This window comes from Scardinius erythrophthalmus, assembly GCF_964197995.2.
Source record: "Scardinius erythrophthalmus genome assembly, chromosome: 20".
Classification (NCBI taxonomy): Eukaryota; Metazoa; Chordata; class Actinopteri; order Cypriniformes; family Leuciscidae; genus Scardinius; species Scardinius erythrophthalmus.
Window position 1 is genome coordinate 31,370,072 of NC_138240.1, and position 23,345 is coordinate 31,393,416.

General features: G+C 36.8%; 1 protein-coding gene across 10 annotated transcripts in view; it reads left to right on the forward strand.

Annotated features, from left to right (window-relative positions):
• The window catches only part of aak1a (AP2 associated kinase 1a), a 66,517-nt gene that overhangs the window by 8,909 nt on the left and 34,263 nt on the right, over positions 1-23,345 (forward strand). For all 10 annotated transcript variants that reach the window (XM_081349965.1, XM_081349964.1, XM_081349963.1 and 7 more), the window contains exons 2-8: positions 15,783-15,901; positions 19,452-19,560; positions 19,671-19,813; positions 21,058-21,179; positions 21,264-21,345; positions 21,464-21,596; positions 22,477-22,580. In XM_081349965.1, coding sequence (XP_081206091.1) covers positions 15,783-15,901; positions 19,452-19,560; positions 19,671-19,813; positions 21,058-21,179; positions 21,264-21,345; positions 21,464-21,596; positions 22,477-22,580 — 812 coding nt within the window. The remainder of the gene's footprint in view (positions 1-15,782; positions 15,902-19,451; positions 19,561-19,670; positions 19,814-21,057; positions 21,180-21,263; positions 21,346-21,463; positions 21,597-22,476; positions 22,581-23,345) is intronic.

The window sequence follows — 23,345 nt, forward strand, 5'->3', positions numbered from 1 at the left end:
ACGTCATAATGTCAGTCAATTCTATTTAGATCTAGAATTGCTACATCCCAAATAACATACTATTTGTCCTGACTAGAATTCAAAATTAGAATGAATGTGTCCCAAATTGTAGTATGATGAACTGAGAATCCCAAAGGTACCCAGATGGTCTACTATTTCTGGTGAAAATTTGAAATCCAGATCCATGAACACTCTGAGGCCCTGTTTACACTTGGTATTAAGATTCGTTTTGGTCGATCCCATCACAAGTGGACGACGTCAAATACAGGTGTAAACGGGGTCTAAAATGTTTTGAGCTTGTCCACTTTCCACCACTTCCAGAGTTAGTCGAAAACGCATTCGACCGGATTGCTTTTGTAGTGTAAACGCTCATGTGGTTGAATGTGTTCAAACAGCCACAAAAGACCGTCTACTTTCCGCCTGCTGACTTAACGCGTAAACATTATGGGTAGCACACTAGCCAAGCGGGATTTAAACTTTGTTGGCTGAAGACCCAAATTTGCTTTGAAGATGAAAAATGTACCAAGCACAATGTTCTCTCACCATTCCTGATCTCTAACACACACTCACAGCGTCGGTGTGATCTTGAAACTAAAGTTGATGTTTTTCCGTCATCTCTGGGTGAAAACTTATTTTGTCCATAGATCGAAAGATCTGAAAAACCCTTTCATTTACCCGTCCATATCCTCCCCTCTAAGGACAGAAGTGGTTTACAAAAGAGACGAATTAAAACACCAGGTGTAAACGGGTATGTGTCTCCTTCATCTACTTGTGATCCGATCGACCAAAACGCATCCTAATACCAGCTGTAAACAGGGCTTAAAAGTGGGGGGATTCGGTTCAGAACTACAAAAATTAATATAATGTCTTAAAAACTACAAAAATGGTGAATGTGTTTTGTAAACCTTAAAGGGATACTTCACCTCTGGGAAGATGAATGTGTATTTAAAATAGGTCATTTAAGTAAAAGAAATGTGGAGAAATTTTTGAATTTGGAGCTTTCTAGACTGAGAAAAGCCAGAAAATGTATTTTTGGCTTATGTGGATGAAAGACAACAACTCCCAGAATGCACTTGCTTCGCTGCCTTAGGAGGCCACGCCTACCGGTTAGAGAGCACAGTTGAAAACAACAAGGCTAGCCTAAGTAAGTGATGAGTTTGCCAGGGATTTAGAGACCCAAAATGTCCGGGATTCGGCTTTTGCGTTCTACAGTCGCCATTCATCATGTTTACTGTGGCGAGCAGGACGAGGCTGACGGCCGCGGGAGAACGGCGCGAGGCCGGTGGCGTCATTACTGAGACGCGCCGGGTCTCGCATCTCTCACGGAGGAGCGGAAATTTTCTTAGCAAGGGTAAAGCGCACATCAACCGATCACTTGTTTAGCGTTCATGTAAACACTACAGTCAGATTCACCGATCGGAATTAAGGAAGATGGTAACCCCTACTTACTCAGCTTTCTCCTATTATTCAGCTTTCTCCACAGAACAAGAGCATGCTAGCTTAGCTTCCAAAGAAAGACGGCTGATACTGTGTACATTCTATGAGTGAGATCCCACCCTGTATGGGCGGGTTGTAAACATGCGGGACAGCTCCTCCTACTGGCTGTAGTCTTTAGCCTCTGGACAGAAAATCCTCCGATGACGCAAAATTACGATTTTTGCGTCATCGGAGGATTTTTTCCAGACAAAAAATACATAAATCTCTCGTCTATGAGAGATGGGGATATGAGGGTGGAAAGCATGGTAATTCGAAAATACTACAGGTTTTCTACTAATACAAAGCTTAATGCTAAATCCTGAAGTAACCCTTTAAGTAAGGCTTTGGTAAAAGTTTATCTGTGTTATATTTCATCTGCAACAACATTGTAGCCTAAGCTTTTACATTTGGATATAATGAGATGACTCGCCCTTCAACCATCGAACATTAAAAGGAAATTTAAAAGTGTAAAAGCATTAACAAATTACTACAACAGACCATGAATAACACCCGATTATTTCCTCAGCAATATTACGGACGTGTTAAATATCACTGTAGTAATATATGGCACTTAGCCTTAATCAAAAATGTTCTTTAACGGGAACATTGAGTGATAATTCAAAATTATTTCTGTCATTGTGATAGACAATACATATTCTGTTTACCTGCATTAGAAGCATTCCAGTAAACACTGCTAATAGAGATTAGAAGTGAAAAGTGAGACAATTACATTTAAAAGCATCCGTCTGAAAACAAACCTGGAAAGAGACGTGAGGATTTGGGGAGAAAAGCAAGAGATTCTTGGTGCATTCCAGTGAATTATTAATGGGATATATTGTAAATTAAATCGGGAAAGCAGACCACAAATGCGCAGTATAGCTATGTTGTCCTTTTTTATACTGTTATAGTAGAAAACAAAGGGTGAAAAATTAAACAGGAGGAAATTAAAGCAGTGACTGAAAAGAGCTCCTGCCATAGATATTCTTGTCATACAATGTCACATTAAAATACCAAATGTTACGTTATTCTCTTGAAGTCTGAACATGAGAACTTCAAGGAAATTTTACTGTTCATTCAGTCAAACTGACAGATAAGGATTATTTCTAATCAAAAAGTATCTACTTGCATACTTTTATGCAAGTACCAAATGTCTTGGTTCAGTTTGAAGCTCTGAGGTCATCGTTGGTGTTTTTGTCATTGAGTAAACATCAGACTGCCCCTAGGAGAGAGCGTCTTTGCCTCATTCTGATTGTTCTGTGTGTGTGTGTGTGTGTGTGTGTGTGTGTGTGTGTGTGTGTGTGTGTGTGTGTGTGTGTGAATAATAGATGATCAGCAACTGACTTATTCATTAATGTTTCTAATGGCCGCCATCTGTCGGCCCTCAGCTGTCATGCTCATTGTGTTTGTTTCAGTCTGTGTCAGTGGTACTGTTGGTTTTATAAGGTTAGTCTTTGTCGTTTTTTGTCTAGCTGGGTTTAGTCTTTCTTAAAGGAGTAGCCCACTGGATGAATAAGTTTCCCATTTCACGTATTATACTGGTAAATTATAAACCATTAAATTACCAGATTGACTTATCCTGAAGTCTAAATACAGCATATTCACATAATCTTTTTACAGTAAGATATCTTTCGCACACCAGCACCAAAATACCAGTAAACACTTGTGATTTCATTTGAGGTCTGATTCTATTGAAAAGTTTTCCGCTGTTTGGGGTTGATTTCTTGGACATTTGGACAAGTTAACCGCTCAGTCGGCCCCCAGTGACCGCTCTAAGGCTTAAAGGAATATTTCACCGCTGGAAAGATGAATGTGTATTTAAATTGGGTCATTTATGTAGTCGAAATGTGAAATTATTTTAGAAGTTGGTGCCTTCTAGACTGAGAAAAGCCAGAAAATGTATTTTTGGCTCATGTGGGTGAAAGACAACAACTCCCAGAATGCACTTGCTTCACTGCCCTACGAGGCCACTCCCAAGTCACGCCTACCGGTTACAGAGGGCAGTATCGAAAGAAATGGTACAACTAGGCTACTAGTTGACTCGAAACTGAAAAGACGCCGTTTTATCGTGAGATCCCCCTATGGGCGGGTTGAAAACATGCGGAACGAGCTCCTCCTACTGGCTGTAGTCTCTCGCCTCTGGACAAAAAAGCCTCAGATGACACAAAATGATGATTTTTGCGTCATTGGAGGGTTTTTTCCAGACACACAATACAGAAATCTCTCGTCTCAGGGGGACATGAGGAAGGAAAGCACGTCATTCGAAAATACTACCGGGTTTCTACTGATACAAAGCTTAATGCTAATTGGTGAAGTATCCCTTTAAGCTGCACATCCCTTCTGGGCACCTTGACTGTTAATCAGCTTTTTACTATTGCACTTTTACATATTGGACCAGTTCTATTTATTCTTTCTTCTTCTTTTTCTTGTGTGTGTGTAGGCCGAGCCAGTGTTGTTTGTTCTGTGTTTTAACTTGAAAAATCCTTAAAATAATGTATATATAAAAAAAAAAAAAAAAACTTATTTCATCCATCAAAATGGACCGTTAAACAATTATTATCATTATTATTTGTATAGTCATGTTGATATAGAATACAATTTTTTTTTTTACCCCAAATCGTGCAGCTTTTTTATGAAGTATGAACCTCAACTAACTTGCACAGAAAGACTTTTAGTTGAAAGAGATAAATGTAGAAGACAGTTATGCCAAACAGCAAGGTGTTTTCAGAAGAGCGCTGGCCAAAAAAGCTTTGATGGACACACTCCCCAAAGCAAAATACATTGCTCCTAGTGGCAACGCTGAATGCAACACTTTTGTGTTATGAATTGAGTCATAAATCAAGCTAGTGTAGCTAAAGAAGCTTTTGCTTTCTCATAGTTGTGAGTATGTTTGAGGATTTCAGAGTACGGAAGGTTCAGTAGAATCTACGCAAGGTTTTTTATAATGGTTGGTTCGGTGCTACACATGCAGGTCTACAGTGTTTTGGTGGGAAGTGTGTGAGTCGATGCTGAACGGATGAGTCATAGTTCTGCTGCCGGTTCTGCCTGCTTCGACCTCCTGCGAGGAGATTTCTCACACACACAAGAAGGACGATAGGAAATGAGAGATGGTGGGTGAAAGGAAGCGATACCTCCTCTCCAACAAAGCTGTTTAAATTTAGCACAGTTCTGAGTCACTGTCTATGTGTGTTTCATGTTTGTGCGTATCTGTTTGTATTGTTTCTGTCCTGCTTGATTAACTTCCATTAAGTGAAAGGTGAAGAAGGCCGATGTAGTTTCTGCGACACTAATGGCACCTTGCGGAAGTGCAAAAATAAAGCATATTTTCAGACAACCTTGCAACTCAAACATCATAAACACAGCTCTTAAGGCCCTGATAAACTTCAAGCGAAATCAAAGAACAAACTGCAGTAACTTCATTTCAAACTAAATCAGGCCAAAACGAAAAAAAAAAAAAATTGTACTTTTCATGAAATGAGACACTGACACTATTTTTTTATGTTTAATACGGCAAAGCTGCTTGATTTTAAGCAATCTAATGTATAAAGTGCTATAAAAATAAACGTGACTTTACTACAATGCCGAATTGCAGAGCTTGTGCAAACATATCCCACGTTGCTATGATCAGATGCTTTTCTTATGCTTTATTTAACAAAATGCTTGCTGTTTTCTCAGTTTTGTTGTGTGTTTATTTTGTTATTGAGAGGAAAGAGCATAGCACATATTTACATAATATTCATCTAAACGCTGCTCTCAGCTTTGTGGGCCGCGTCAGATGTTCGCTAACAGAATATCTCTGGTCACGTATTTCGAACTTCGTTTTGACCCAAAGCGAAGAACTAAAGCAAACTTTGCCGTGAGTATATCGGGGCCTACTTTAGGGGTGCTTGTGAAGGCATGTCTCAACAGGGAAAAGTATGCTACTTTCAACACTTTTAGCTGTGTTGCTATGTGTCATGAGTAATCAACTGAGTATACGTGAGCATCTCGCTTATAATAATAAACTCATCCGTACAGCATATCTGCACCAGGTGGCAGGTGCATTTATTCTACTTATGCCACAACTGTTTGACGCTGTCTACACTAGACGCATCAAAGTAAACATAATAATGTGTTACATTTTTCTTTCTGAATGGCTGCAGATGGTATTGCAGGTATTCATCCATTTTGCCCCATTCACTTGACATTTTCATGACCTGTTTAATCTTGAAGGTCTAAATGCAGTGAATTTTGGCTTGCACTTCTTCCCACACCGGCTAAGCCCCCTCTGGCTCCGCCTACTACAGTAGCCCCATCCCCAAACTCTCACTATAGGTTGAGCTGGAAAGAAATGTTTTAATGGTGCCTGGGAGGCTCAATGTTTACACCTTTTGGGTGAGATAAACCCATGAAAGGCATATTAACAATAGTCAATGAACAATAAACTGGATTAAGAGAATGTATTTTAACACAAAAAAATCTTACATCACCTTTAAGTCAGGGGTGTTTTCTCTCAGAGGAGGAATAAGAGGGAGTGCAAATTGGATTTCAAATAGAGAGAAATGTCTCCAAGCATTGTTCAATTTCATCATTTGCCCTTGAGTATTGCGTATACAAACAAAGCTGTAACTGTATATTTGTACCTGTGTTAAATAGCACAATACAGAAATGCCACATGAGACACACTGAAGAAACCTGAGTAGTGCATGCTGGGACACAGGGTTCACATCACAATAGAGATGGCACAGAAGCAGACTCTTTTCTCAGCCTTTTAATTGTATCAGTCTCTAGATAGTGGATTGATGCTGCCACTGTTATTTGTCATTTGTTATTTGTAACAATCTTTTAGAGGTGGGACTACATTCATAGGTGGATTAATGTCTCATTATGGGTTATTGACATAATTCCTGTGTGTGTGTGTGTGTGTGTGTGTGTGTGTGTGTGTACTTTGTATTTAAGTAGCTTTCATACCATTTTCAAGAAACATTTCAATTTAATTACTCTAAAAATGTCTTGTAATGTAACATTTTCCTGACGCGTTGATCGTATGAATGTGTACACATTTTAATCATTACTTTCCAAAAAGTTTTTAATTCATAAATATCATGAACTGTTTTGTGAGTGAGAACTCCCACTACTTTAATATATATGTATATATATACTACTATAAACTACTTTTGTTTGTATTCTTTTGTATAATGTTCGTCCATTTTCAGGACAGTTTTTGACATTATGCCGCTAAAAAATATAGATTAAAATAAATAAAAATTTAAACATGCTCATCATGGGGTGTTTGTCATTGTATGTATTAGTTACATTCGTAATGAAAAAAGTTATAGATTCACACAAAAAAAAAAATTATGTCGTTGACCCTGAAAATATATATTTTTTTATACCAATGTATATAACACAGCATATACTTTTGAATTCTACTCCTTTTATTTAAAGTCAAATTAATATGAATATTAACACATGAAACAATAGAATATGGCATTAAAGTGTTTCTCAATTAAGTAAACGTAGCTTCAAGCTTTTCCTCTTAAAGAAAACGGTAAAGAAATAAATCGTGAGAAGCGTGTACTTGTCTTTTTTCTTGTCATTGTTGTTTGATTAATATTGATTAAATAAAAGATGGCGGAGGTTCTATTAGGCTGCATTTACTGTAAAGTACTGGTTTCTTGACATCCTGAGGTACATCCATTCCAGGTCCTTTGCTCACACGTAAACCATGTGAAAGTGGCCGGATTTACTTAAGTTAAAAGATTAGGTATAAATTTGCAGTCTAATGCCAACACGTGTAATGTTTAAGAGTCAAACGTGGAGTATTCCTTTAAGATGCTGCAGTGTGGAGGACAGTAAGCTTCTCAGTCCAGCCTATTAGAGATTCCTGGTAAGCGGCATAAACAAGATAGTGGGGTGATATTTATAGACCCCTTACATAATCACATTCTCAGTTTACTTACGACTACACCCCACCTCATCCGAAGGCTGTGTGTGTGTGTGTGTGTGTGTGTGTGCTGCTTGCGTGTTTTGCGGTGAGGACACAGGCGTGGTTTGTTATTTTTTAAGTAATTGCCGTTTTCCGTGTGTTTATCTGAATGTAGACTGAAGCAGCTCTCTGTATGCAGGGATTACAGTGTGTGTAGAGCGGTGTACTGTATGTGTGCATATACTATTTTACCTAGCATTTGATTTAATCAGCTTTTGGCAGCAGGTTGAACAACCTGATTTATATGTCCTGGTTTTTATGCTCTCTTAAGACACGCTGTGAAAAGTACTGTGTACTGTTTCCATGAAAAAGCATTTGAAGTATGCTTAAAGGGTAACTCTCGCCAAAGTGCAACCTATGGTCTTTTTGTGAATCTACCCGAGGCAAACTTTCATTTAAAAGCATAATTAGAATGGAAACGCCACTTATAAGATTGACCGTATTTTCGTTTTCGGTCAAATTGCCTTTTGAATGGAAGTGTTAGGGGCTCTTCTATGATAGCATCCATCCTAATTATGCTTTTAAATGAAAGTTTGCCTCGGGTAGATTCACAAAAAGACCATAGGTTGCATTTTGGCGAGAGTTATGCTTTAAGGGATAGTTCACCCAAAATGAGTTTCTTTCTTCTGCTGAACTCAAAAGAAGATATTTTGAACAATGTTGGTAACCAGACAGATGTCGTTAGCTATTGACTTCCGTAGTCTTTTTCTTCTTTATGGAAGTCAGTGGCTACCTTCAACTGTTTGATTAACAACATTCTTCAAAAAATCTTCTTTTGTGTTTAACAGAAGAAACTCATTCGGGGTTGGAACAACATGAGGGTGAGTAAATGATAACATTTTCATTTTTGGGTAAGCTATTCCTTTATCACAAGTATGCTTGAAGTTTTGCTAACATTTAAATTAATTTTAAACTCATTCTATTAAAAATATAAATTTGTGATGATTTGTGTGTTTTTTTTATATATATATAATTATTTGAAAAGGTCTGTAGGCAGTTTTACAATTTTATTTAAAAAAAAAAATAAAACATGATGTTTTTTTTAAAAAACTTTCATTTGATTTTAAAACAGCATAATTTATTTGTGCATTTTTATCATGTCCCTCCATCACACTTCTCATTTACCTCAAAACAATAGTAGTAAACAGTGATTTATTTTTTATTTGTAAGCCTAAATTAATAATTTGTAGTAGATGTTGTTCTACTCTGAAAATTTAAATAAAAAAGATTTATTAATATACTCTGCTTTAATTTATTTAAATATATATGTTTAGATTTTTTAAGTCTCTTATACACATAAAGGCTGCATTAATTTGATCAAAAAAGTAGCAGTAAAAACTGTAAAATTGTCAAGTATTATTACAATTTAAAATAACTGTTTTCTGTTTTAATACACTGTTAAATGTAATTTGTGTTAAATAAAGCATTTATTATTATTATCAATGTTGAAAACAATTTTTGCTATTTCAAATTATTTATGGATACACTACCATTCAAAAGTTTGGGGTAATTAAGATTAAATTAAGATTAAATTAAGAAAAAATACAAATAAAATTAACAAGGACTCATGAGACTGATCAAAAGTGACAGAAGAGACATTTTATATTATTACAAAAGATTTCAATTTCAGATAAATCCTGTTCTTTTAAACTTTGTTTATCAAAGGATGTTTCAAGGTTTCCACAAAAAAAATTGAGCAGCAAATACTTTTCATTATTTATAGAGCATATGAAGAGTTCAGATGCAAAAGCCTCTAAGTGCCATCTGAAATTTTCTTCTAGAATGATCATTTTTATCAAGCTTGTATATTTAAGTTCAGGAATTTCACTTAAATGACAATTAATAGATAATCTTCATTGCCATTTAAGTGAAATTACGGAACTTAAATACGAGCTTGATAAAAATGATCGTTCTAGAAGAAAATTTCAGATGGCACTTAGAGGCTTTTGCATCTGAACTCTTCATATATTTATAGAGCTATTTATACAGCAAGAACCATTATTAATATTTGTGCACTAAATTTGCATATTAGAAGGATTTCTGAAGGACTGTGGTGGATTTTCGTGAATGTGAAAGCAACTCGGACTCTGGTGCGCACTTGCTCAGAAAGTAAAGTAAACTGCGCATGCGTTTTAGCGATGACGATATCATTAGTTCAACCAAACACATGTAAGGGATAACAGTGGTGAGGATTTTACCTTGGATACGAGCGAGAGTGAGTCTGCAGTGTAATCGCGCATAGTGAGGGCAATCAGAGTGGCAAATGAACTGCAGTCTCAGCTGTCACCTCAGAAGAGTGTGAAACCAACCAGACCAACTCTGCAGGGGGCGCTGGGAAAATGTGCCCATTGTGAAAGCCACCTTAATCTTATGACTAACAGTGTTGGGGGTGACGCATTACAAGTAACGCGAGTTACATAATCGGATTACTTTTTCAAGTAACTAGTAAAGCAACACAATAATGTTTCACAAAAAAAATCAAATAAGTAATGCAAGTTACTTTGTATTCCCATTTATTGTCTGACAATGTCTCCTGCGCCTATGTTAAAAGAAATCAGGATTAAGCATAGAGATAGATCTTGACTAAATGTGAGCATGCATTTACTCATCTTGCACAAAAAGAGATTCAGTATTCCTCAAATTGAATAAAAACAGTGAAATGCAAACTCAGTATATTACGCAAGCCTGTAATTGGCTATTTTTTGCATAAGTCATCTCCACATGATGCTGGCCACCTCTGGTAAAATCGCCTCTGTTGAACAGATCATGCAATTCTACCCCTGTAGTATAATGGCCTATGTCAAGAGTGTGACTTAGGCCGTTTTATTTTGCCTCAAGTCAAAAGACAATGAGACTTAGGCAATTTTACAAGCTTTTCAAGATGGCAGCTGCATCAAGAAGAACAAACCAAATTATTGGTTCAGTTTTTTGTGTTTTCTGAGAAATTATTTTAGGAAATGTTAAATAACAAAAATACAAAGTTCTGTCATGAAACTCTAGATGGCGCAGGCTAAAAGGTCCTTTAACTCACCTGTTCATGATCACATCGTTATCTATAGGGCACAGCTGATTGGTTCCTGCTGTATCAGTAGCCAATGAGCTCGCTGCTCAACCTTCAAATACTTGGTCAGCGTCTGCTGTAGCAGTGCAGTGCACTTTCAGAAACCCTCCACCTTCCCCAGCTCCACCTGTATAGATCTGCTACGGGTAATTCATGTTAGGGCTGCACGATATTAGAAAAAAAACTGATATTGAGAAATGTTGTTTTTCTGCGGTATATATTGCGATATGAAAACAATTTCAACATATGATTCGACTAGCTCTATTTGTAAAAAATTAATCATTCTACAGTAGAATGATTGGGGTGATATTGTAGTGCATCTGAGAATGCATTTATTATTTATTATCAAAATAATACACAAATTATAAGCATAGATAAATACAACAGAACAAATGAAATAAGCAGTGCTTTATGTTTTTCAGGTGAATCTAACTGTGTGCAGGTACAGACATTGAATAATCAAATGTGAGGTGACACAAAAGCTGCTGTTTTATTAGTGGAGCGGCTAAGTGCTTATGTTTGGCAGAATCGTTCAGTTTATAATACAAGCGTGAAAATTGGCATGAGCAGTCTCCATGGGTCACTTGACAAGAAAATTGTCCGAGCCACTTGAAATTTCAAGATGGCGGCCATTTTTCAAGATGGCCGACACCTTAGTGGAGCAGTTAAGTGATATAGTGGTTTATTTGGTGATACAAGCATGAAAATTGGCATGAGCAGTCTCTGTGGATCACTTGACAATAAGCCACCTACAGCTACTTGAAATTTCAAGATGGCGGCCTTTTTTCAAGATGGCCACCACCTTAATGGAGCAATTAGGCTTAAGAAATCATTTAGTTATTGATACAAGCATGTAAATTGCCATGAGCCTAATTGCTCCACTAAGGTGGTGGCCATCTTGAAAAATGGCCGCCATCTTGAAATTTCAAGTAGCTGTGGGTGGCTTATTGTCTAGTGACCATCAGAGACTGCTCATGCCAATTTTCATGTTTGTATCACCAAATAAACCACTATATCACTTAACTGCTCCACTAAGGTGTCGGCCATCTTGAAAAATGGCCGCCATCTTGAAATTTCAAGTAGCTGTGGGTGGCTTATTGTCTAGTGACCATAAGAGACTGCTCATGCCAATTTTCATGCTTGTATCACCAAATAAACCACTATATCACTTAACTGCTCCACTAAGGTGTCGGCCATCTTGAAAAATGAAAAATCTTGAAATTTCAAGTGGCTCGGACAATTTTCTTGTCAAGTGACCCATGGAGACTGCTCATGCCAATTTTCACGCTTGTATCATAAACTGAACGATTATATCACTTAGCCGCTCCACTATATAAGGCTGCAGTCACTTTAAGATGAATGCACAGACCAAATATAATCATGATATGCATCCGTTTGATTGTTTACAACACATAACCGACTGTGTTTACGAGGATAATCGCCAAGACAGGTATTTTGACTCAAATTTGCATGCATGTGTCCGTTCAAGCTCAAAAGAAAGAGAAAGAGAAAGAGAAAGAGAACTGAATTCGGTGTTCAGCTCCAGTCTTCTTGCGCTTGATGACAGGATTTTAAAACACGTGCAAATGATAAACTTACACTATGATGGTTAAACTTTGCAAATAACCTGCGACTCACATGCGTTCCGAACCAGAGCCGATCAACTACGATCCCTGTGCTTGACATCACACATCCACATTGCGATATTGATACTAAAACAATACATACTTGCTCACAGCAGTGTGTCATGTATGTGTTGGCAGGAGCAAGTCCTGTACTTGCTCAATAGCAGCAGCAATAACAGCAGCAGTAGCAGATCTATTCTGCAAAGACCAAATATATCTACATTGTCATACATATTGTATTACCATGCCAAACACTCTGAGATTTGTGATAACAGAAATATACTACTTTATGCATTTAATCTCACTTCATTAACCAATGTCTTTGCAGCTGACCATTAATGATCAAGTTCATCCACATGAATAAGCAAAAATGACTTTAGATAAACATCACATCACATTTGTGTTACTTTTTTTTTTTTTTACTTTTTGCTGAAGTAAGAGTGTTGAACTTTCTTCTCCTGCGTCCTATTCTAGAATGGCAGCACAGCTGAAAGTTTTTTTTGAGCTGCTCTCTCTTTACAGACGTGAATTTACATTTCCTTCAACCTGAGGCTATTCATTTCACTTTTGGTGTAAAAAGGTTTTTTACCCCAAAATATAAGTTTTGTTTTTCATTTTTTTGTTATTAAAAACGAACAAGCAAGCCCAGCCCAGCAGAGAAAAAGTAATGCAAAAGTAACGCAATACATAACTTTACATAAAAAGTAACCAAGTAGTTACAGCAGGTATTTTTTTAAAGGGAGAAAAGCAATATTGTAATGCATTACTTTTAAAAGTAACTTGCCCCAAAAATGATGACTAATATGCTGAGAACGGCTCTGTCAATGTTAATTGTCTTGTCACATTGACAGTTAAAGATTATCTTACATAAATCATTTAAATTATATATTTTTTCAATGCAAAACAGCAACATTTGACAAGTTGAGTAGGCAGCCCTGGATATTACAGTCATTCCTTTAACAATTCTATTGTAAAACATGCTTCAAATATTAATCTTACATCTCTCACTCTTTTACCGTTAAATCTGGAGCACCACTTCTTTGATTAGCCATTTTTACGTTGATGAGCGCTGATCAGCTCAGATGAAACATCTGAATCTTGGCACTGTACAATATCTTTGCAGATCCAAAGTATAGTTATTATTTGCCAATTTCACAACTTTTATTATATATAAAAATGCAGAGGTCCAGAACTTCAGTGGTGGGGTACGGTCATGCACACAGACTATTCATGGACTTTCTGAAAATAACAATTCTGAAAACATGAGACTTTGTGCCAAATCGTGTCAAATTTTCAGACAGCAAAGTTCATTGTTACTCTCACTATGCCTTTGACAGTTGCAGGTTTCTGGACAGAGCTCCTCTTGTCCAGTTGCTCAGTTGGACTGACATTTGTGACATTTTATTTTATTTTTGTTGGACCTCATGTTGCTTCATCCCAGCTAACAGCGTAATCTGACGACCATACTTTTGCCGTGTCAGCGTAACTATTTATGCTGTGATAGTCAAGAAAGTGAGATTCCTGGATTTGTTGCCACAATGTAACTTTGATGTCAGATGTTAAAAGTGACATTGTTGCATTGCTATTCTGTTGGTAATATTTTACTTGACTGATCAGCCTGCGGGCAGACATCCAGTAGACCAACCAGTTCAACCTTGCACTGTGTCCTAGCCAGACGCGATGCGATAAGATTCCAGCAACAAATAATTTGTCTGTCCACACTAGACGCGACACGACTGCGAGATCAGTCAAAACCCACAGCCAATCAGAACAGCCTGTGGGCGGAGTCTCTGTGGGCGGAGTCAGTTTAAAGGATATGCTAGTCTTTTTTATAAAATGACTGGTAGAACTCTTAACCGAGTTCTTAACAGCAACCTTGGTCTTAACAGCAGCATTGATCGTATCTGCTTCTTTCTTTTTTTTATGAGAAACCTCGCAAAGTCAGCCATATTGTTTCCATATTCAATGTCTGCACAACTAAATGGACAGCTAAAAATACATGCAAAAAATATATTTGGGAAAAGGTTTTGCTGTGAGTTGCAACAAGATCTCAGGTTTTAGGCTACATCATCCGGTTTGTGTCTAATACATTTCAACTCTCACATTTCTCTACAAGATTGGAAATCCTACCTCTCAAACAAAATGAAACATCTTAGGTAGATTCTGAAGGACAGTGCTAAATGAAAAACAATATGATCATGTTGCTGTCTTGAGCATCAGTGAATGCTTTAACCCTTTTTTAACAGTTGTGTATGAATTCCTCAAGTGTCCTGAGTGTGAAAAGATGGATTTCAGTTTAACTGCTCAGGACAAACAAGGGACTTGTGAATAACTATCACAAAACAGAAAAACAGTTGTTGATCATCCAGATAACAACAAACAGTATTAAGATTCAAGGGTATGCATACTTTAAAACTAGTTAATTTGTGTAAATTATTTTGTCTTGTTGTGGATTACATGTAAACATCTGTTATGTAAAACAGCTTATTCAGGACAGTACTCAAAAATAGCATGCAATTTTTATAATGATTTTTTTAATTTTATTTTTTATTAATAGCATCTTGAATATTCTGCAAGGGTGTGTGTAAATTAATCAGTAGAGCTGCAAATGGGCCATAACTTGGTGTTTTTCATGTTGCTCTGCAGTTTCTAGGTTCTGATTCAGTCTGACTCAGTTTTTTCTCATGATATTTATTTTGAGTTTTGTATAATTTTTTTTCTTTTATGTGTGGATTGCGTTCATTCATATAATTTCCTATTGTTCAATTACTAATGAAACAAGTTGTCTAAGGGTACGTTTACACGACAACAATGTACTAAAAACAGAAAAGTTTTTCCTTTGTGTTTCTCATGTACAGAGGAAAACTTTGTCAAAAAAAAAAAAAAATGCTGTATTCTGCTGCCAGACCAGTAGTTGGCAAAGAAACACTACACGCCTATACACTGAACACGTAAATATGCATGCGCATGATGTCAGCGTTTTCACTTTTTGTAGTTTAGACAGAGACGATAACAGTATCGTTTTCAAAAACGTGCATTTATAAATACGTTTTTAAAAGTTTACAGGCCCCCAAAATGCCATTCCCACATAAATGAATGACCAAAACGCATAGAACGTTTCCCGTTTATAGTTGAAAACGGTGTCGTGTGTAAACAGCCCCTAAATAAGTAGTAACTCTGAAACATCCAAACGCAGTGAAGTGAACTGTGCAAGCTAAACTGAGACGGATTTAAAGTAATAGCACATGTCTCAATATGAGCAATAAAATTTGAGGTCACATTCCTAGCACAAACGGTCCGTGATGATTTGTTGAACTTTAAATCATTAATCCCAAGTATGAGCATCAGTTATTGTGATCCACCAAAGGTTTTTTTGGGAGTACTTACTCTTACTGTCAGACATAATATAATTAAAATTAGGTTAACCTATCTGTAATGTGATTATACACCACTGACAGTCGCTCTGAATGCAAAAGGGAAACCGTGTTCAATACCTCCTTATTTCCCTGGACAAAGGTTGTCAGTGTTCCTTGTGATGCTGTGTTACATTTGTTGAATTACAAATGAGATCGATTTGCGTTTCTGCAGGCGAGCTCTCAGTAGCTCGACTGTCCTGTGTTTAAAGATTTTCAGGCTGTTGGTTTTCTTTCCACAGGTGGTTTTGCTATCGTATTTCTGGTGAGGACTCATCAGGGCGTCCGCTGTGCGCTGAAGAGAATGTATGTGAACAATGAACATGACCTTGAAGTATGCAACAGGGAGATTCAGATTATGGTGAGACATTGCCTTACATGGTTCTTTACATGCCTTACACATTTTTGTAATGTTCCTGCAGCTCAACTGGGAGAGCATGACACTAAAGGGACAAACACACTGATCAAATGTATACCCAAAGTTGCTTTTTTTAAACATCTGCCAAATGAATGAATCTCAATTGCATATAACCACAGGCAGCAGTTATCAGGGTCCAAGGAGATAATGACCACAATTTCCAGATTTGCCATAACAGAAAAGTTATGTGAATTTCAATTTACAGATATGTTAGTTATACTGTTCCCTTTTGGTGGAATTTGACAAAAACTAATATCTGTCTGCAGAATTCCTGTTATTGACGCCTACCAAATTCCATGCAGATGTGACTGTGTTCAGTGGGTATATAGGCCAAGTCAGTATGGGTTACAGCCGAAAATTTAATTAGCATTTGTTTGCCAAAAAAAAAAGAAAGAAGACAAACTAGCTTTGATTTGTACATATGCCAGCAGGGATTGACAGGGTTGAACGCCTTCAGATTTTTTTAAGTCAACATTTATGTGATTAAAGTCGAGTCAATGTCGACTAGTCGCTGATGATGTCATTAATGAACAAATAAGCCTGAACGCGGGTTGCCTTGTGCACAGCTATGGAATATGGCACTGCGCTGCCCACAAGGCTATTGCTCATAACAGAGTTATTTTGTCTTTGGGTCGTTACATTTCTCACAGATTTCTACTTGTTCTAAGTCATAAACGGATAAAGTAGAACAGTAAAAATTACATTTAAATGAATGCATTTGTGCAAGAGAGTGATTGCGTGTGAATTATTACTCTACCTAGTCTCTTTACTAATAGTAAAGCTGTGGGTTTAGTTACTAAGAAATTTATGCTTGACCTTTTCAGTTTCTATAAGTTGTTTAAAACATGCATACACCCGGTCAATATTGAGCATCCTGATGCTATAAGTATAGTCTTGTGGAGCGCTCTCGGAGTATGCATTTATTTATCATTTTAACTGTTGGAAACGGAGTGTAAAAGGGGACTTCAAAGATTTCTTATCCTGTTGGGCTCTCTATAGGCCCTGATCAGCGACTAGTCTGCGTCAAGCTTAAAGCGTCTTGGCAGAGCATTAAAGTCCACTTGTCTGTGCAACCCCTATAGCAAATTTCATGCAAAACGGAAAGACACTTATAAAATTAGGATTTTTTTTTTTTTTTTTTTTTTTTTTTTTACCTAGAGAGTTCAAAATAGTGCATTTTTTGGTAGATGGAAATTGACAACTTAAAAACAGAAAAAAATAACAGGACATTCTGAGGACAGTCACATTAATTTTTGTCAAATTCCACCAATAGGAAGCAGTATAACTAAAACAATCTGTATATTTATACTCTTAAGTCACACCGTTGATTCGCTTTCTCTTAATTCATACAAACGCAACTGGTGCCATCTTGCTTTTAAATTATCGATTGTATTGAAAATTAAACTTGAGTATTTCACTAATACCCTTTACGGGTTATTTTGCGATAACTGACCTGCTGTACATTATTATCTTGTACATTAGGACTTAAATTTCAATCTATTGCCTCTACACAAAGGTATTGCATGGCTTCAGATGCATTCAGACGTCATTGTTATGTCCTTTTTGGGTACGCTATTCCTTACAACTGTTCCAAACAGATGTTTTCTGTAGAATCCCATCCCCCATCACCATTTGTCCTCTTTTTGATTTATCCTTTTAATATCATTACGATTAGACCTTCAAAACTGAGCCATGCACAATCTTAAAAGGATCTGAGGTCTACTGTTCCTCAGTTTGCATGTAGTGCAGTAAATACAGCGCTGAAAACAGTTCAGTCCCGGTAAAGGTCATTCGTGTCCTCTGGGACTGAGTTCCGAATGGAAATCCAGTATTCTTCACTGTGAGCTCTGCTAAATAGACAGGGAGGAAAATGTCAGCACTGTTTTAGCTTCACAAAGTGTCTTGCTGTTTCAAAATGAGCAGCTGCTCACAGTGCACTCCTAAATAGACGACTAACTCAGGGCATTTCAAATTTGTGAATGAATGAGTTGATTTGAAAGGACATTGACCAGCTAAGCTATTCCATTTAAAAACTAGCATTGACTTAGTCGCCTCAAAGGCCCATTGTCTGAGCTTTTAGCAAATGGTCGGAAAACAAAGTGAGCTTTCACAATTCAGACACTCTTCAGTAATTCTGTCAAACCTCTGATATTAATTTTGGGAATTATTATAAAAATAAAAATGTATTTATTTGTACACCAAATAAACTGCTTTTACACAGAGAGCAAATAGCATTTGCTATTGAAAGAGTTTAGTGATTAAATGAGTCAAGTCAAAAAATTAAGGGTGATTTGGAAATCTTTCCAATTAAGAGATATAAATGAGATATAAATGTTTATGTGTCTGTGTCTGTGTCTGTATGTATGTATGTATGTATGTATGTATATATATATATTATTCTTGGCTTGTAGGGAATTTCAAACCTGCATATATTCAAACGCACATAACTATAGAACCAATTCTAAATGCGCATGTGACCGCCATCAGCGTTTCTCACAGGTTCGTGTTTAAAGTCTGTGTAGAGAGAATGGTGTCGTCTTAGCGTCCCCTAATTTAATAACAAATGATCGTTGCGACGGAAGCAAATCAATCAGAACTAACTTTAGCTGGAAAATAACTTTATTAAAGAACCGCTATGAAGCCAAAACAATCTCTGTTACCTTAAATTATACGCTTATCTCTGTAAAGCTGCTTTGAAACAATCTACATTGTTAAAAGCGCTATAATAAATGAAGATGACTTGACTTGACTATATATAATAGAGAGAAAGAGAGAATTGATTTAATTGATTTATTATTGAATATTTATATATACATGCATGCATATATGCTCACACACCGTAACACTTTGGGTTTCCATGTTTTATGGGGACTTTCCTTAGACATAATGATTTTTATATTGTACCAACAGTATATTCTATACACTAACCCTAAATCTACCCATCACAGAAAACTTTCTGCATGTTTACATTTTCAAAAAACATAATTTAGTATGATTTATAAGCTGTTTTCCTCATTGGACCAAAAAAAGATTTCTAGTATGGCCATCCTACACACACGCACGCACGCACGCACGCACGCACACACACACACACTCATTTGAAATGGTATACACCTGTCTGACTCTGATTAACTCCAAATAAACCTCAACTCTTCTTGTAAGATTTTTCTGACATCTTGGTTGCATGCTACAAGAGCCATGGGCCACAAAGAGTTTATGAAACATCAACTTTAGCATTCAGTGGCATTGCTTAGTTTTTTTTTTTTTTTTTTTACATTTAAAGGTGCAAAGGTTCTGATATGGTTTATATTTGTTTCATTTCGTCACAAAAAAACAGCTCTTTTAAAAGGGGTGTGAAGACTTTTCATATCCACTGTATACCCAGGCATTTCTTTATGAGATTTTTCCTGCTGATGTCATGTAAAGCTATTTACAATTATTATTATTTTTTTTTATTTTTTTGATCTCTAAATGTGCTGATTTTGTTGAACAGAGGGACCTTGTGGGTAACAAAAACATTGTTGGTTTCCTGGACTCCAGCATCACAGCAGTGGGATCGGGAGATGTTTGGGAAGTTCTCATACTGATGGACTTCTGTAGAGGTCAGTGTGTGTTCCTCTCTCAAGATAGTTTTCAAATTGGGATGCAGACACTTTTTCCCACTACTTTTAGTGTTCTAGACTTACTATGCAATGTTGGTGTGATGATCCAGGTGGGCAGGTTGTGAACCTGATGAACCAGCGCTTACAGACTGGATTCAGTGAGCCAGAGGTGCTGCAGATCTTCTGCGACACATGTGAAGCTGTCACTCGACTACACCAGTGCAAAACTCCCATCATCCACCGGGACCTCAAAGTATGAACTCTCTCCAGACATTTAATATTCTGTTTATTTCTTGAACAAGTAGTTAACCCAAAAATGAAAATTCTGTCATCATTTAATCAACTCCATTTTGTTCCAAACCTATATGAATTTCTTATGAAACACAAAATAAGTGTTCAGTATTTTTTCGCTGCTCTTTTCCATACAATTAAAACATACAGAAACTAGTGTTTGTTGATGTTGCCATTGATTCCAACATGAAGTGATGTTTTGATGACTCAAATTTGAATATTTTGAAATGTACTGAGTGAACTATTGCTTTAACCCTGTAAAGCCTGAAAAATACAAAAAAAGATTTTTTAGATTGGAACAGGTTTATTGAACCTTTAGACTTATGCCACATGTGTTTTTGCATATATATACATATGTGTTTTTTGTTGAGTATAATATTTGATACATCAGGCTTTTATGGCTCATATAGTATGACATAGTGAGAATATGGAGCTCACACTCGAGGAAAAAAAACCCTCAGTTTTATTTAGAGGCCCAAACTAAACTAAAATCTGCCATTTGGTGCATTTGCTGATATTTATAAGGCCAAAAAGAAAGGTTTCTTTGATTGTAATGTAAATCAGTGAGATCTTTATAACAGACTACATAGATGAAATGCATATAAATATCTGTTGTCACCATATCCCCCAAAATTATGTCTTCATATGATGATATTTTAATGCTTAGTTTAATGATCAAAGCTCTGTAGTCGGGGGTAAAACGTTTATTTCTCACAGTTTAACATGATTTTTTAAAAAATGTATGTATGGATAATCAAGTAAAAGTCAGTTGATTCAGTCAAGAAAATGTTCATCTTGAAATATTACTATCAATATAAAAGTTATTCTTAGATGTACTTAATAAAAATCATTAAGATTTCACACCAAAAAGACCTGAAGTGGGATGTTTTTCCAATTATACTAAAAGGCCTTTTACTTTCTTAAAGGTATAAACATACAGTACATACTATATAAATATATATTAGATTTTGTGCAACAGGTTTGATCATGTTGATAATTTAGAGGCCTTAGAAATTTGTGTATCAAATATACAGTAGGCTTTATAGGGTTAATATCTGACTTTACTTTTTATGATTGTACCCTTTTATTTTTTACCTGTTTTAGAGCTCATTTGTGATCTTTTTTGAGTACTGTTTCAGTTAAGCTTTTCAAAAACAGAGGTAGAACCTTTCACACATGTGTCTCCTTTCTCTGTGTCTGTTTTAGGTGGAGAACATCTTGCTGCATGACAGAGGTCATTATGTGTTGTGTGATTTTGGCAGTGCCATTAACCGCTCCCAGAATCCACAAACAGAAGGTGTAGCGGCTGTAGAAGAAGAAATCAAGAAGTGAGCGTCAGTTTCTTTGTTTACATTGCACACAGCAGCTTTACTTACATCAATTAAATCTTTCACTCTGTGTGTGTGTTTAAGGTACACTACTCTTTCATACCGGGCCCCAGAAATGGTGAATCTTTATGGGGGCAAAGTTATCACTACTAAAGCAGATATATGGGTACGTTAAATAGGTGAAGACTGTTAGAGAACAATTCTGTTATCTACAACAACAGTGTAGTGCAGTTTTTTTTACAGTGCTCAGAAACACAATGACGTTTGTGTGTTTGTGTCCTCAGGCTTTGGGCTGCTTGTTGTATAAGTTGTGTTATTTCACATTGCCGTTTGGAGAGAGTCAGGTGGCCATCTGTGACGGCAGCTTCACCATCCCAGACAACTCCCGCTACTCGCACGACATGCACTGTCTCATCCGTAAGTTTCGCTGTTGATTCATTATCTGATTAGAATTTTTTTAATGAAAGATTATCTTGAAGATTTTGACACTTCATGCAAGTTTCATAGATAATATTTCATGTGCGTGTCCTAAATGCACACAATTAAACAGTGTTGTCAAAAGAACCAACTTCGCTACCAAGTCGGTACTGAAATTTAAAAAATGTGACGATACCAGTATTTCCCTCTAGCATTTTGAGCATGTTGGATTCTTAAATACCTCTGATTGGCCATTGCGTTAAACCACTCATCATATATGTCTTTGATTGGCTACATTGATCAACGCTTCAAAAACTCGTTTTGAAAGCGGATCGGTTTATCAGTGGATATATTAGGTATACGCTGATAGACGCCTGCTTTCAAATGCTCCCGTGTGTATTTGTGTAAGCGTTCGGTGAAGAGCGTCTATTTACAACATGTTTTTGAAGCGTTGATCATTGTAGCCAATCACAGACATTGGTAACCATCAAATACATGGTCAGCGTCTGCTGTAGCAGTGCAGCGCGCTTTCAGAAACCCTCCACCTCCCCCAGCTCCACCTATATAGATCTGCTGCGGTTATGCTATATTGTACAGCAGCAGCATGTCTTACTTGCTCACAGCAGCGTGTCGTGTGTGTGTGTGTGTATCTATTCTGCCATTACCAAACATATTAACATTGTCTTATCCATTGTCATGCCAAACACTCTGAGAGTTGTCATGACAGAAATATACATATGAAAGCATTTGAAAGGTAGCAAAAACAAATTAAAACTTTAATGTGACCCAAAGAGATTTTCTTTTTTTTTAAAGATTTACCAAAACTGATTTTTACCTGTAGACTTTTTTTTGTTTTGATTTGTTTTATTTTTCCCATCAGGTTACATGCTGGAGCCAGACCCTGATGTCAGGCCAGATATCTACCAGGTGTCATATTTCGCCTTTAAACTGGCACGGAAAGAATGTCCAGTACAGAATATCGACGTAAGACCTGCTCATTCAGACTGTGACGAATGACTTCAGATCTCTCTTCCTTCTTCCTGTGCTATAACTAGACAAACTACCATGTGCATTTGCCCTGATCTTCTCACCTATTTTCCTGCCACACTCTACATGGTTTTTGTTCTCTTTTCCAGCACATTCTTCTTAACCCATGTTTAATTCATGCCCATCCCTTTCAGTAGATATAGTAAGTGCTTGCACGTAACGGCAGAGGAAGTGGAATGTCGCTAGTTGCTGCCACTTGGCCCAGATCCAGTGGTTCCTCCCACTCTGAGCGGTATTGATAGCATAATGGAAGCATTGAGTCATGATCAAAGACATATTAACTTTGGCACCGCAAAGTGTTGTTTAGAGTTCAATAGGAATGACCTCCAACAAACAGCTTTTTCAATGTTGCTGCAACAAAAAGACTTAAAAAAAAACAAACAATAATTTTCTCTGTGAAGTTAGTCTGATATAAGTCATATTTTTGTTATTAAAGGATTAGTTCACTTCAGAATTAAAATTTCCTGATGATTTACTCACCCCCACGTCATCCAAGATGTTCATGTCTTACTTTCTTCAGTCGAAAAGAAATTAAGGTTTTTTGAGGAAAACATTCCAGGATGTTTCTCCATACAGTGACTTCAACAGGGTACAACAGTTTGAAGGTCCAAATTTCAGTTTCAGTGCAGCTTCAAAGGCTCTACATGATCCCAGCTGAGGTAAAAGAGTCTTATCTAGTCAAACCATTGGTCATTTTCCACA